The 16,533-nt window shown below is 42.9% G+C and overlaps 1 protein-coding gene across 2 annotated transcripts in view; it reads left to right on the top strand.

Annotated features, from left to right (window-relative positions):
* Positions 1 to 16,533, top strand: part of Arid1a (AT-rich interaction domain 1A) — a 75,213-nt gene that overhangs the window by 26,447 nt on the left and 32,233 nt on the right. For both annotated transcript variants that reach the window (XM_028759547.1, XM_028759548.1), the window contains exons 2-4: positions 5,962 to 6,174; positions 8,290 to 8,742; positions 9,801 to 9,917. In XM_028759547.1, coding sequence (XP_028615380.1) covers positions 5,962 to 6,174; positions 8,290 to 8,742; positions 9,801 to 9,917 — 783 coding nt within the window. The remainder of the gene's footprint in view (positions 1 to 5,961; positions 6,175 to 8,289; positions 8,743 to 9,800; positions 9,918 to 16,533) is intronic.

The following is a 16,533-nucleotide window of genomic DNA, read 5'->3' as shown; positions in this document are numbered from 1 at the left end:
TTCCCCTTGAAAGGATTTCCTCTCTCTTTTCCAGAGTGGAATCTCTGGCTCTTTTGCAGCTACGACTTGGTGTTTCTTCTTCTTTGTGGCTGCTGACTACTAATACTGGCCTTTTTTCTATTTTACATGAGGTAAAAAATTTTCTGTTTCAATAAAGTTGATGAATGAAGATTTGATGTTCACTACTTTAAGAGATTGGGATGGTGTCTTTTTTTCACTATAACTGCAAACCACATGTCTTTCACAATATTTTTAGATCTTAGAAGTGAGTTAGATTCTCTTGATACAATATGCTTTTCACATGAGACCAGAGTGGTTTGGTTGTTTGAACTGAACATATTTTTGTTTGGTGAATAAGCTGCATTGGTCTGTTGATCATGATAAACCTTTGATGAGGGGAATGAGTTTGATGACCAAAAAATGTCAGTTTCATTTTGAGAAGCTGTTGTTTGACTGTCCCTTAAAGAGTCCTACTGTGAGGCCAGAGAAGTGTAAGACTTGACCTTTTAAATGCAGGGAGGTATGTGCTACCATGCCACAGTAAGCTTTTGAGTTTTGGCCGTGTGTTTGGGGCTGGCTGTGCATTATTAGAACCTTTGCTGATACAGGTTGGGTCATCTCAATGCTCTTGCTCCTTTAAGACTGTTTTAACTTCCCATCTTCTAATTCAGTTTTTCTCCCTCTGCTCCCAGAGTCATACTTGGTGCTGTGGTTAAAGATACCTGCTGCCTTCTGGTTGGATAGTTTGATTGTGAAGGCTTTCTCTTTACCTTACTTACCTGTTTTTTCCTTCAATAGGAACTATTGTAGTTGAACAGTCATCCTACCTTGTATTTGGGGTATTTGAGAGGACTTTGAAAATAAAATTCCTGAATTCTTATGTCTCAGAACTTAGCCAATAATTCCAGCTATTCTGGAGTCTTGGGCCCAGGAATTTAAGTTCAATTTGGGCAACATAGTGAGATTCTGTGCCATTTCAAAACAAAGTAAAACTACCATGGTCTTCAGAAACACAGGCAGTTTATTGGAGTAGTTAGTGCAGTTACGCCTTACAATGCTTTGCTAGATTTACAGTAGGTCATGTAGAAGTGCAAGAGGAAGTGTGCTAAAAGTCACATTATGTTGCATGTTGACAGGCTGAGTTATGCTATTAGAAGCCAGTTTAGGTCTGGGAATGATTGGGAAAGCACAAACAAGGCCTTAAGTTTAGTTGTAAACACTGGGGCGAGAGGAAGGCATTGTGGACAAGACAGCAGGAATAGGAACCAGTATACATAGCTTGGAATATATAGTATTGGAAAGACATTTAAATACAAGCACTGCGGGAAGCTTATTTTTTGTCTCATTCTGTAGCCCAGGCTGACCTAGAGGTTGTTTTATAGTCTTGGGTTGTTTGGAACTCTTGGTGATCCTCTTGCTTCAGCTTCCCAGGTGCTGAGATTATAGGCATGAGTCACCACACCTGCCCGGGAGAAACTGCATTATATACATTTTAAGTAATGAACTAAAGTGTTCCAGGCCAGACAGTGAATTAGGATTTAAATTCCAAGTCTGTCAAATTACTACACTCTTTATTCTTTCTATATGTTAATATTGTATAGAATTTAATAGGTTTGGAGCCATATGTAGCAGGAAGTGGTAAATTATTTGGAAACATTGCTCTCAAATTACACTGTAGTGTGATAGCCACCAGCCATATGTGATTATGTGGGTTTAAATTAATTAAAAGTGGACTTGGAGGCCAGGCAGTGGTGGCGCACGCCTGTAATGCCAGCACTTGGGAGGCAGAGACAGGCGGATTTCTGAGTTCGAGGCCAGCTTGGTCTACAGAGTGAGTTCCAGGACAGCCAGGGCTACACAGAGAAACCCTGTCTCGAAAAAAGAAAACAAAACAAACAAACAAAAAAGTGGACTGAGAATACAGATTAGTTGGTAGAGTACTTGTCTACCATACATTTTGCCTGAATTTGATCCCACATACCACGTAGCCTAGACATGGTGGCGCTTACCTTTATTAACAGCACATAGAATGGAGACAGGAATATCCACAGTTCAAAGTCATATTTTGGTATGTAGCTTGTTTGAGACCATCCTAGGCTACTTGGGACCCTGACTTAAATAGTCAATAAATAGTAAGTAAAATGCCAAGCTTAGTAGCACGGGTCTATAATTCTACTTACTCCAAAGCTTAGTCAGGAGCATCACCATTTCATGGTTAGAGGCTGAAGAGATGGCTCAGCTGTTAAGAGCACTTGTTTTTACAGAGGACTGGAGTTTGATTCCTCCCACCCACATAGTGGCACTCAATTGTCCATAACTCCAGTTAAAGGGAATCCAGCACCTTCCTTTGAGCTCTTAGGTATCAGGCATGTACATTGTACACAGGCAAAACACCCAGACACATGAAAATATATACAAAGTTAGGGTCTTACTAAGTTGTCCAGGCTATCTCAGTAAAAAGTAAAGTGAGGTATCAGCGGAGTACTCATGTAGCATTTGTGAGGCCTTGTGTTCAGTCCCCAGGACTGCAAAAATAACCAGGTATATCAACAACAAAAATAGCTTGTGGCACACATCCTTAATCCCAGCACTGAAGAGGCAGAGGCTGGTCAGCTTAGTCTACAAAGTGAGTTCCAAGATGGCCAGCTTTCGAAGAGAAACCCTGTCTCAATAAAGAAAACAACAATAATAAAAATAAAAGGACTAAATGTGGTTGTCCACACCTTTAATCCCAACACTTTGGAAGCTAAAGCAGGGAGATTGTCAAATTGAGGTTAGTCTGGCCTACATGTAGCAAAATCTAAGGGGGAAAGGCAGTTCCCAACTTACTTTTTTTTTTTTTTTTTTTTTTTTTTTTTTTGGGTTTTGGTTTTTCGAGACAGGGTTTCTCTGTGTAGCCCTGGCTGGCCTTGAACTCAGAAATCCGCCTGCCTCTGCCTCCCAAGTGGGGACTAAAGGCGTGCGCCACCACTGCCTGGCCCCTAGTTACATTTCACAGTTTAAGTGTGTAATGGTAACATATCACAGTCAGTACAATTTATTGAATAACCCCTTTACTGAATCACACTGGTTTCCAGCTAATTATACACATCAGAATCATTCATAGATCTAGAAGTGAGGGGCTCAAGCCCTCTAACACCAACAAAATTGGAAGCTGGAGGTCTGGGCATTTGCAAAGCTTCATAGATGTTCTGGTGTGCAGCCCTTGCTAAATAGCCTCTGCTGTAGAAGCTCCATAGTGTCACCATGGTAATGACTAAAGCTGGGTTTTGGGCAGACCTAGACCCCCAGATACCCAGAACATGCTGCTGGTCTCTGTTCAGAAGATGCTGTTAGCTTCCCTTGAGGGCCTCAAACAGTCCCTGGTCTTGGCTCTATTGCCAGCAGTATTGTTGGAAATTGTGATATTTCTCACTAGCCCAATTTCTGTTAAACTAGTCCCAAAATAATGCAGGTAGGTGCTAAACTTATTGAAAACATTATTGGGGCTTCAGATTGGGAATAATCTAGAACCCCGAAGGGTAGTTATTTGGGACATAGTTCTCCTGGGGTTCTCTACAGTTTGCGAAGGAAGCACAGTCTCACCATAGTTATCTTTTTAGTTGAAATTTATCCATAGCCTGAGAGAACTTTGTTTCTTCATTTTTGTTTCTCTCAGAGTAAACAAAAGTCCACTAGTTGTGGCCGGCCTCAGACTTGCTAAATGTAGATCAAGGTGACTCAGTCTCCTCAGTAGCTGGGGTCACAGGTGTGCACCACCATACTCTGTCCGCTTGCCTGGTTTTGTACTTTGTAGTTGGATAGTCCTTCACAATAGCTTTACTTCCTCCAGTATAATAAAATGCTTGAGGGGAAAGGGATGGAAGAAGCAAGAAGTGATAGTGTAAATGCACCCTACCTTAGAGCATGTCTTCAAACACCCCCGTTTAGCTTTTTGTCCCTCTAAGAAGTGTGGCCTGAACCTTAGACCTCTTATTTGCTAAAACAGGTAAGTGGTCTACCACTGGACTATGTCCCCAAGCTTGCTTCAGTGGTTTTTGGTTTCTCTGTGTAACAGTCATGGTTGTTCTGGAACTCTATAGACCAGGCTGGCCTTGAACTCACTGTGGTTCTGAAAAGTGTGGCCCTGAACCTGTATTGTAATGTAGTGATCATTGGGAAACTTGTTATGAATATGCACGGCCTGGTCCCTGCTTGGAACTTACTGAACCACAGGTAGATGCCAGTGGTGTGGTGTGGTTTGACAAACTCTCCAGGAGATTTTGATATGTACTACTGATTGCTGAATTCCTTCTCCTTAGTTTGACAGTTAATGATATTTATACCTTTAATACTTAATCTCTGTCCCTTACTCCAAATTCAAGATCCTGCTTAAAGTTTTAGGCCCTCTGCCTGACCTCTACCTTTGTGTATTTCAGAGCTAATTATTCTCCCTTTTCATATTCTCACTGTGTACAAATAAGTGTGTCTCTGGCAGAGGAAAATATGCTGGGACTGTTTTTGTTTTTTTTGTTTTGTTTTTTTTTTGCTCCATCAGGTTGAGACTATGGACTGGAAAGTCACATGGATTTTTAAGTATTTCTTTGGAGATAGGCCTGAAACTCCTTATATAGCTGGTAGTTGTTACCTCAAGTGCACAGCAATCCTTGGTCTTCTAAGTGCTAGGATTGTGTATATGGGCCGTCATGCCCAGTTAGAAGGCTGTCGTTCTAGACTGATGCCTGTGCTTTGAACTCTTGAGCTTACGTTGGTAGGGTTTTTTTGCCTTTTTGAGCCAAGGTGCCATTTAACCCAGACAAGTCTCAAATCACTTTATAGTTTAAGATGGCCTTGAGCATCCTGCCTCTAGGTCCTAAGTGCTGCAATTACAGCTTGTGTGCCACCCACACACACCCAGTCTTTATCTCCTTACTTGTTTATTTAAAGATTTCTTTTATTTGTGTTTGTGTGTGTGTGTGTGTGTGTGTGTGTGTGTGTGTGTGTGTGTGTGTATGTGTGCGAGTGTGTATGCGCACGCACCTGCTGAATGAACCCAGAAGAGTAGGTCATTGGATCCCCTGGAGCTAGAGTAGTAGTCATGATCAGCCCAATGTTGGCAACCAAACTCCCGAAGAGCAGGAAATGCCCTTATCTGTTGAGCATTTCTCCAGTCCTATATCTTGTTCTTTGAAGAGACAAAGTTCTGTCCTTTTTTATTTTCAAATTCACATTTGTTTGTTTTTGAGCCGGGTCTTCTATATATAGCCCTAGCAGGCCTTATTAAACTCATCTGCCTGCTTGTGCCTCTTGAGTGTTAGGATTAAAGGCACGTGCCACCACCACCTGACTAAATTTTTAAATTTTAAATGAAATGGATTTTTCACTTGAAATATACAAGGCTCCAAATTCACTACTGTTCTTTCAGTAACTATTAAATAGCCTGTTGCTCATTTGAAGAAGTGTAAATTGAACTACTTTGTGCTATAACACTATAGTCACGAAGAGGAAAAGTTTCCATTAGTGAACTGTGGAATCAGCTCCTGACTCCTCTTTAGTTTCCAAGGGTGCCTGTGTATCTCAGTTCTTGAAGCATTGAAATAATCAGTTTTGAAGTTGAACTAGGTTATAGTAATGTATGGTAGATAGCACTGTCCTATCCAAATAAAGAAAAGGTTCTTTGTTCTGATTTCTGTGCTATGCCATGCATATGTTAATTGCTCTACACCTGGCCTTTCCCTTGACTCTCTAGTAGTACCTTCCTTAGAAAGTAATGTTTAGCTTCCAAATACTTTCATATGTCGCTATTATTTTAGTTATGAAAATCTTTTAAGTGACTACTGTAGGGTTATGGGATCTTTCCCGTTACTTTTTTATAATAACTAGTCTCTTTGGTGGCATGTGGACTTAAACGACTTCTGTATGTTCATGTGAGCGAGAGACCATTGAAGCCTGAGATTAATGAAAATGTTCTTTATTTTATAGTCATCCAGTCCAATGGATCAGATGGGAAAGATGAGACCTCAGCCGTATGGTGGGACTAACCCATACTCGCAACAACAGGGACCTCCTTCAGGACCGCAACAAGGACATGGGTACCCAGGGCAGCCATACGGGTCCCAGACTCCACAGCGGTACCCCATGACCATGCAGGGCCGGGCTCAGAGCACCATGGGCAGCCTCTCTTATGCACAGCAGGTATGTGATTGGTTACCTTGAGCCCTTTTGCTGTCCACAATTGATGTTTGAGGTACAGGATCAGAGTGGCTTCTTGATATGCACATGGACTTGCTGACTTAGCTGCTAATAAGGACAAGATGATCTGCACCATTCTATGTATGTTCCATGTCTATCTCAACATATCTTGGGATTTAACCCAATCTACTTCAGCCCCTGTCTTCCCTTGACCTTGCTTGTCTGCCCTTGGAAGATGAAGTGCTCCGAAGACCATAGCTAAACACCTGCTTATTGCTGTTGCAGTAGAAACAATCTGTGCCGCTACCTGAGCCCCAGAGAATGTTTAAGGACTTAGAAAGAAAGCAGCCTCCAGTGAGCAGGACAGTGACACTGCAGAGGCGTCTCCTCCCGCTCAGTCATCTGACCATCCAGCCTGGCTTTATGTTTTGAGGGAGTTTGGCTTGTTTTTCAGTGCAGAGACTCAAACCCATGGCATCAAGCATACTAGATAGCGCTCTGCTACTGAGCTCCACCGCTGCCTTTTTAAGAATTCCAGTATTGGGCTGGAGAGATGGCTCAGAGGTTAAGAGCACTGACTACTCTTCCAGAGGTCCTGAGTTCAATTCCCAGCAACCACATGGTGGCTCACAACCATCTGAAATGGGATCTGGCGCCCTCTTATGGGGTGTCTGAAGATAGCTACATTGTACTCACATACAATAAAATAAATCTTTTTTTTTTTTTTTTTTTTTTTTTTTGGTTTTTTCGAGACAGGGTTTCTCTGTGTAGCCCTGGCTGTCCTGGAACTCACTCTGTAGACCAGGCTAGCCTCGAACTCTCAAACTCAGAAATCCGCCTGCCTCTGCCTCCCAAGTGCTGGAATTAAAGGCGTGCGCCACCACCGCCCGGCAATAAAATAAATCTTTAAAAAAATTTTTTTTTTCCAGTATTATTTACGTGGAAGTGAAGGCAAGATGCCAGGTCTCAAAGCAGAGGCCATTGTTGTTTCTGTGTTGGCAGATTTTTTGCCATTTATGTCTGAGTAACACATCAAAAAAGGTAAAGAACAGTATATAAAGTCTGAAATGATTTCTAAAAATACACTTTAGAGCAAATAACATCTTTAAATACAAAAATGAAATCTACATGCTTTTCTTTTTCTCTTTTTTCTTCCCTCCCTCCCTCCCTCTCTCCCTTCCTTCCTTTCTGGGCTGGTCTCAAAATCAGAGATTGATTTGCCTCTCTTGAGTGCTAGTACTAAAGGTGTGAGCCTCCACTGCCTGGCTATCTTCCTTCTATGAGAGAACTGAGAGGCAACATGGAGTTCTTGTCTTGCTTTTTTTTTTTTTTTTTAAGGCAGAATCTCACATTCCAGGCTGGCCTCTAACTCTAATATATCCTAAAAGGACCATGAACTTACTGATCTTCCTGTTTCTAGACCACCAGTAGTGGGATAGAATTAGAGGCAAGTTCTGTCCTGCCTGGTGGATGTGGTTTTGAGAATGTCGTGCACCAACTGAGCTATACATACATACATACAAACATACAAACAAACATCCCCTGAATAATTTTTAATTTTTAAAAAATTATTTATTTCAGGTATATGAGTACACTGTAGATGTCTTCAGACACGCCAGAAGAGGGCATCAGATCTCATTGCAGATGGTTGTGAGCCACCATGTGGTTGCTGGGAATTGAACTCAGGTCCTCTGGAAGAGCAGTCAGTGCTCTTAACCCCTAAGCCATCTCTCCATTTCGCCCCTGAATAATTTTAAGATGAAAGAGTACCAGGGTAGCTTAGTGATTTGTGTATTATCCAGACTATTAAACACTGGGTCCTCAATTGTTTGAACCAAGTTCCTAGTGCCTCTTGATGGTGGTTAGGAAAAAATTCCTAACGTAAAATTAATCTAGGCCATGATGAAAAGAATAGGCTAACTGGGGAAAATAACTGTTCTTAAGCTCATGAGTTGTGTAAATATTAAGTAGCATATGTTTTCAGTGAGTGAATTCAGTCTTAAAGAGTTTGGCCATTCTTTATGGCTTAGTTTCTAGAGGGGTAGTAGGAGGAAGGACCCTGAACCTCGTAACTTGATGGAGGTAAGTCACTCTACAAGGATATTTTCTTTCTTACAGATTCCACCTTACGGACAGCAAGGCCCCAGTGCGTATGGTCAGCAGGGCCAGACTCCGTACTATAACCAGCAAAGTCCTCATCCCCAGCAGCAGCAGCCACCTTACTCCCAGCAGCCACCATCCCAGACCCCTCATGCCCAGCCTTCATATCAGCAGCAGCCGCAGACTCAGCAACCACAGCTTCAGTCCTCTCAGCCTCCATATTCCCAGCAGCCATCCCAGCCCCCACATCAGCAGTCCCCAACTCCATATCCTTCCCAGCAGTCCACTGCACAGCAGCATCCCCAGAGCCAGCCTCCCTACTCACAACCACAGGCACAGTCTCCCTACCAGCAGCAGCAACCTCAGCAGCCAGCATCCTCGACGCTCTCCCAGCAGGCTGCGTATCCTCAGCCCCAGCCTCAGCAGTCCCAGCAAACTGCCTATTCCCAGCAGCGCTTCCCTCCACCACAGGTAAGATCTGTTCTACCTCTTGCCCTACATGTGCGCAGCCAGAGGCAGCTTACAGCTTGGTGTTTTGAGAGCTTTGCCATATGCAAAAAACAGTTAAACTCTGGGTAAATGTGCTATCAGAGTTTGGTTCTTTTTAAGATTAATTGGATTCATTCATTTATAAGATACTAAACTTTGGTTAGGTTTCTTTTTTTGGTTTTTCAAGACAGATTTTCTCTGTGTAGCCCTGTCTGTCCTGAACACACTGTATAGACTAGGCTGGCCTCGAGCTCAGAAATCCGCCTGCCTCTGCCTCCCAAGTGCTGATGGTTGACGTGCACCACCACTGTCCAGCTTTTGGTTAGATTTCTGCCTTTAACCCCAAAAAATGGCTTTTCTGAGGAAATTGTAAATACAAAATAGTTCCATCAAATTCTACTGTTGAGATGAATTTGTTTGGAAGGCTTTTTTGTTTGTTGGTTTTGAGATAATGCCTCACAGTATAGCCCAGACTGGCCTTGAATTTGCTCTTCTGTTTCAGCCTGCCTAGTGCTGGGATCCGAGATGTTCACTATCATATCAGGCTCACGCTTAACATTCTGAAGAGCCGTTGCTTAAGCTTTTGCCTTTTCAAGTAGTATATGCAGTTGTGCTTCTCACATGTGCCTCCCCTGTGTGAGAATACGTTACGACTCCTTCACCCTCAAGGACACTTGCCTGGTCTCTTATTCTTGTGTGTATGGGTGCTTTGCCTGTATGTATGCCTGTGTACTTTGTGTGTACTTGCTGTGCACAGAGGCCAGGAATCGATGTTAGAGCCTCTATAACAAAAGTTACAGATAGTTGTGAGTTGTGAGCCTTTGTGTGGATGCTGGAACTAAACCTGGCTCTGCAAGAAAAACAGGCTTCTCATTCGCAGCCTCATTACTTGCTTGGTCTTTTTTTCTTGTTTTGAGGCGGGGTTTCTGTGCTGTTGTGAAATGCACAGAGACCAGCCTGCCTCTGCCTCCCAAACACTGAGTTTAAAGGTGTGTACCACCATTCAGAGCGGCCATCACAACTTCTGTGTCTCCTTACAGGAGCTTTCTCAAGATTCATTTGGGTCTCAGGCATCCTCAGCCCCCTCAATGACCTCCAGTAAAGGAGGGCAAGAAGATATGAACCTGAGTCTTCAGTCAAGACCCTCCAGCTTGCCTGTGAGTGTTTCTAATACCTGTAAAAGGTGATGGAATAGAGAGGAACTAATTTAAAACTACGTTTCATGTGTTTTGGTGGCGTTGATTTGAGATGTTCAGAATTCTGAATGGGAATTCATAGACTTAATTTTGTAGAATTTCTGTTTTGTCTGTTTTCAAGACAGTTTCAGATTTCCCAGGTTAGTCTGCATTTTCTGTGTGCCTGAAGCTGCCCTCGGTTCCTGACCCTCTGCTCCTTCCAGAGCACTCAGGCCCATATGTGCAGTGCCAAACCGTGTTTGCTCTGTGCTTTTGTTTGCCAGGGCTCACTGTGTGACCCTGCCTGGCCTCAAACTTCCCTCCCTCTGCCTTCACTCACAGAATTTGTTTTGTTTTCTAAAAGTTTTGGGCTTCTTATTTCTGAAGTAATTAAAATATAAGGGACAGAGAAAATGTAGATGTTGGAAGGGCTGTTCTCTCACAGTGCAAAAAAAAAGTTCTTTTGTGTTCTTTGACACTTTTTTTTGTTTATTTGTTTGTTCCAAGACAGGGTTTCTCTGTGTAGCCCTGCCTGTCCTGGAACTCACTCTGTAGACCAGGCTAGCCTCAAACTCAGAAATCCGCCTGCCTCTGCCTCCCAAGTGCTGGGATTAAAGGCATGCACCACCACTGCCAGGCTTGACACTTTTAAATGTTAAAAAAAATACCTTATTTTCAATTTTACGTTCATGGGTGTTTAGGCTAAATATATTCCTGTGTACCACATGCTTGCTTGGTGTCCTTGGAGGCCAGTTAAGGGGGTTAGATTCCTTGGGACTAGAGTATGAGATGGTTATTAGGCGCTGAGGGTGCTGGCGATCAAACCCAGGTCTTCTGCAAGAGCATCCAGAGCTCTTAACTGCTGAACCAGCTCTCTAGTCCCTGCCTAACAAACATTTCTTTTGAGGGCTTAGTTTTTACATTTTGGCTTAGCATTAGTTCCAGAGCTGGGACCTGGGTGTATCGATGCTTCCATTGTTACACTGAGTGTGAGTTGAGTGGAAGTGTTTCTTCTGGTGACAGTTTTGTTTGAATGTATGCTTTTATCTACTAGAGTGTTTGATACCTAAATAGTTGATTAGGGAATCGGGTGCTTGCTTGTGGAATCGACTGACCAGGCGCTGAGAAAGGCATTAGTATATCCAGAGCTCAGGCTGTAGGTGGCCTGACTAGATGGCTCTTGTACTACTGAGCATGATGCACTGATTTCCTCTAACCTTGTGTGTAACATAAAATTTAACATAAACCCTCAATAAGTAATGCATGCTTGGAAAAGATGTATTTGAGCTCCGGAAGTAACCCTACCTACACTGCTTTAGATAGTGGTGATTAGTATTGCTGGTTAATAGAGAAGAACACTTGGTGTATGGTTGCACAGTGTCCGATGGTGTGGTCATTTTGGATACAGGAACTGCTTGATACCTATTGTGGGAATGTTTGCTCACGGCCTTACAACATTTATACAAAGTCTAAGCCTCTGAAAGTGAATTTCATGGACAGAATTAAAATAGGTTTCTTTCAAATCTCATAAGTTGGTGGGTAGCAAACCCAACATTGTAAATTCAGTTTCTGTTAGGAATTCGGAGTTCAACCAAATATGCCTAGGTAAGTCCTTTAAAATCTTGAGGCGTTTTATGGTGGCCTGTTATCCTAACACTGGAGAATCTTAGGCAAGATAGTCACTGAGTTCAAGGTCAGCCTTGGCTATAGTGAGAGTCTGCCTCAAACTATGAGTTTACTTGGATTTTTGCAGTCTCCAGTTATCCAGGCTTTGTGGGAAATGGCATCTGGGTCTTGTTTTTTGTTGTCAGTTATTTTTTGAGGCATAGTTTCAGTGTGGCTATCTTTCTCCTGCCTCTCAGGTGCTGAGATTTTAGTCATAAGCTACCATCCCCAGCTGGCTAGAACTTTAAGGAACAGATAAAAAGCAATAACTTTCACAAATCAAGACGCTTTGCATGCTTGTCCTGAAAGGCAGTGATGCACAGCCTTAGTGGGGAAAGTCTGTAGAGACAGTCCAGGCTTTGGAATCCAAGAAAAGAGCTGTTATCAGGACGAGATTTCTGATGTTGACTTTTTAAAGGAGGAAGTGTCTGCCTAAAGCTGTCACCTTTTTCTCCGGTGAATCTCTGGTCTACAAAGGGAGTTCCAGGCAAATCCTGGCGGCTACAGTGAGACTGTCTCAAAGCAAAAACTAACAACAAAATAATTACTTTTAACCTTCTTGTAATTGTCTATGAATCCTTTTCCAATCCCAATGAACTTTATTGCCTTTATGTTTTTTCTTTAAATTTCAATTTATTAACATGTGTGTGCACATGTGTAGGTCAGAGGAGATCTGCCTGTGGAATTGGTTTTTCTCCTTCTACCTTTATGTGAGGTAAAGGGATCATACTCAGGTCACCAGGCTTGTATCATTAGGCAAGAGCTTTCCACTCACTGAGCCACCTCACTCCCCTCAGTGTGTGGCTGCTCCCTCATCTGTTTGTGCAGGTAATTTGAGTGCTCTGCTATAGTGTCAGGAACTCAGATTGATTTCTGTCAGTGTTAGAAATTGCTGACCTTCAAAAGGTTTCTTGATTCTGGTGATTCTTTAGTTATGGGGTTTTTCTTTGTCGTCCAGGTTAGCCTTGATCTGATGACTTTTTGATAGAAAGATATTTGATATTTCTCTGAAAAGGGTCATAGGCAGGCATGCTAATCTGTTTTATACAGACTGGAAACTTAAAACCTTCTGTTTCACTTACTGAATGAAAGTTAACCTTCCAGGAATAGGGAAGAGTTGTGTTTCTGAGAATCTGAAGAATGAGTACTGTTCCCAGATTTATTTCTGTTATGGAACCTGTCAGAACAGCTATTTTAGTTCTGTGGTAGAAGCTCCATATAGGTGAGCCGGTCAAAAACTTGTGGGTTTGGTTTGGGGAAAGATTTACCTAGTGAGGGTAGGAAACAGACACATCTGAAGAAGTCAGAAACAAGAGTTTCTACAAGACTTTTTCTTTCCTTAGACATTTTTAAAAGGCTGTGTAAGTCTGCTGGTTGTCTTAGTTTAGTTTCTGTGTCTATGATAAACACCACAACCAGAAGCAACCTGGAGAGGAAAAGGTTCATTTCAGATTACAGTTTAATAGCCCATCCTGAAGAGAAGTTCAGGAAAGGAACTCAGGACAGGAACCAGGAAGCAGGAACTGAAGCAGAGAGAGGGCATGGAGGAGCACAGGACCTCTGCTGTCTAGGGTGGCCGCACTCCCAGTGTGCTGGGCCCTCAAATCTGTCAAGTCTGTGAGCTCCCCAGACATGTCTGCAGCTGTTTGATGGAGATACCTTCTCAACTGAGGCACCTCTTTACAGATGACTGTTTGTGTTAAGTTGATAGAATGCTTACTGGGACACTACTGCATCCCTTCAATAAAGAAGGGCACATAGAGAGCCGTTGAGTTGGGCACCACAGTTGGGCTGGCTGATTGGACAGTCCCTCCAGGTTTGTGATCTTTGTTTAGTCTTTTGAGGAATTTTTTCTCAGATAATAGTATCAAATCTTCTAGAAGCAATTGCCCATCATTTAATGAGTTGTTCTTTTTCTGTTCTTTTATATTTTATGAGTATAGGTGTTTTGCCTGCATGCACGTCTTTCACCATGTGCACACAGTGCCTGTAGATATTTAAAAAGGTCATTAGGTCCCCTGGGACTGAAGTCACAGGCAGTTATGAGCCATCACATATGTGCTGGGAATTGAACCCACGTCCTCTGGAAGAACGGTCAGTGTTCTTAGCTAGCTGCTGAGTCCTCTCTATAACCTAGTATACCATACCCAGGCAACAGAAATGTTGGTTGTTGCGCCCCTCAATACACTGATTCTAATTATAGTCTAAAGCAAGGCATGATTATCAAGCTCTTTGTGCGACCGTCAGCTCTGTAGACCATGGACAGCACTTAGACCCACGTGCCCGCACCCTTGCACACACTCAGGCCCATTTCTCACAACACTTCTCCAACTTCTTTCTACTCTGGTCCATATCTTAAAAGGTCATTTTCTCAGAACTACTTCCAATCAAGTGCCAAGATAAGTCATCATAGCAGTTACTTAAGTGCAGTTTTATGTATTTTTCATAGGTAAGTTTCCTGTTTCTGGAGTACAACCTGGCACACATTTTACTAGAGCTATGATAGAAAACAAACAGACTGGATCTGGGTGACTTCTCTTATATAATCTTTGGCCCATGAGTCTGGTCTGGCTCTCTTCATGAAAATTTTGTGTGTTTTGCTTTTTGTTTTTGTTTTTTTGTTTTTGTTTTTTTTTTGTTGTTGTTGTTGTTTTGAGACAGGGTTTCTCTGTGTAGTTCTGGCTGTCCTGGAACTCACTCTGTAGACCAGGCTGGCCTCGAACTCAGAAATCCGCCTGTCTCTGCCTCCCAAGTGCTGGCATTACAGGCGTGCGCCACCACCGCCCAGCTTTGTGTGTTTTATTAAAACAGAAAAATAGGTGCCTGGACTCCTGGATGAGCACTGTCAGTGTTTGCTGCAATCAGGATTCGTTTACGTCTGCAGAGATGAGCGTGGGTGGCACGGGCTGTATGTAATCTCAACTATTTGAGAGGCCAAGGCCAGGGGATTCCAGGTTCAAGAAGTGCCCAAATAACTCAGTGAGACCCTATCTCAAAAAAGCCAGCTGGGCATGGTGGTGCACACCTTTTTACTCCCAGTACTTGGTAGGCAGAGGCAGTCAGATCTCTGTGAGTTCAAGACCAAGTCTGGTTTACATAGTTCCAGGACAGCTAGAGCTGTTACACAGAGAAACCCTGTCTCAAAAACATACGCTGGATGGAAAGAGAGAGTGGTAGAGAGATAGATAATAACATCTCCAGCACTCAGAAGGAGGAGGGTCTCTACAGTGAGTTCTAGAAGCGGAGTGTGCACTGGAGGTGGGTGTATTTGAGAGCTTGGAAAGGAAAAGTCTAACAGGACCAGAGGTCACCCTGGCTGTGAGCAGACTGCACTGACATTTAGGCTTAGACAGGCTTCCTAGGGTGAGGCGTCCTGCAGAGCCTGAACATCAGACACTGGCTTTGAGCTTGGGTTTCTTTTAAATTGTTGCTGTTGTCTGCTTGCTTTTTAAAAAGATTACCATTAGTGTACATTATGGCTTGAAAGGCTCAGGTCTGAGAACAAGTGAGTAAAAGTTAAACCGATAAGTTTAATCCTGGTGAGAGGTATAAGGGTCTGCCTCCTCTATCCAATTGCATAGCCTTGTGCAGGAAAGAATCTTTAAGTTTGAAAATAAATGCACCATACTTGGTGTAAAAATTTAAAGACATTGATTGTCTGATAAGGTCTTGTTAAGAGTCAGGAAGAGATCTCATCACCAGAGTCTAACCAGGGAAACTCACTGTTCAGTCCAAGTTAAGTGTCATTTTTATGTTGTAGAATAATTAGCTTTAGTAAGGTATCCAGAGACATGCCTAATTACTAGTCAGAGATGAAAGACTAAAGCTCAAACATGAGTTAACTCTGGGTAGTGCCGGAGAGCTGTCTTGCATGATAGTTAATAGTTAAATCATGAAATGAAGTAGACCTTAGAGGCTATGATTAGAGTATAGAGAACAGAGCCAGATGGAGCCCTGAACAATGCCTGTAGTCACAGGTGGAGGCAGCCAACAGAGATGGAGAGATCGGCATAGGACCAGGATTGGGTATTTCTGGAGCCAAAGGAGAAGAGAAAATAGTCTGTATCAAGCTTATATCAAGGAAAACAGACAGGTGGGTTGTCATGAAGCATTTTTATTGGAATCCTTTATACATAGGCAATGGAAATGAACAAAGGAATGAATGGTAAAGAACAGCCTTGTCTCTCCCTCTCCGTCTTCCTCCATCTCATACAGCCCTGGATGGCTTGAAACCTACTGATGATCCTGCTTCTGCCTCCTGGGTACTGCACTACTGTGTGCACTACACATGCAGTGAAGAGAACTATTAATAGGTCCTGAGCAGGAGAGGTGGCTGGGTCGCCCAAGTCCCCTGCCTCACACATGTAAGAGAGAAGAGGACAGTGTCATGATGCTCAAGTTAGAGTCAGAAAGACAGCCAACACCTCCTGGCTTACTTTATGGAGGTCATTCTCCTCTGTCTGAGAACTTGGTTTAAGAGGCTGCTGTTGAAGATCTCAGTCCTGTGTCCCTACTTGGTAGGCATGGCTGTTTTTAATGCCAGCCAAAGTGAGGTGGACAGAGGAATTGTATTTTTAGTATTTATTAAATTAACCATAGTTATTTTTTTTAATTCCTTTTTGTTTTGTTTTGTTTTTTTGAAACAGGTTTTCTCTGTTTATTAACCCTGACTGTCCTGGACTTGCTTTGTAGACCAGGGTGCCCTGGAACTCATAGATCAGCCTGCCTTTGCCTCCAAAGGGCTGGAATTGAAGGTGTGCACCACCATACCTGGTTCTTTTTTTTTTTTTTTTTTGGTTTTTCGAGACAGGGTTTCTCTGAGTAGTCCTGGCTGTCCTGGAACTCACTCTGTAGACCAGGCTAGTCTCGAACTCTGGAACTCAGAAATCCGCCTGCCTCTGCCTCCCAAGTGCTGGGATTAAAGGCGTGCGCC

This window comes from Grammomys surdaster, unplaced genomic scaffold, assembly GCF_004785775.1.
Source record: "Grammomys surdaster isolate TR1022 unplaced genomic scaffold, NIH_TR_1.0 126313, whole genome shotgun sequence".
In the NCBI taxonomy this organism is placed as follows: domain Eukaryota; kingdom Metazoa; phylum Chordata; class Mammalia; order Rodentia; family Muridae; genus Grammomys; species Grammomys surdaster.
This window is presented reverse-complemented; position numbering and strand designations above follow the sequence as displayed.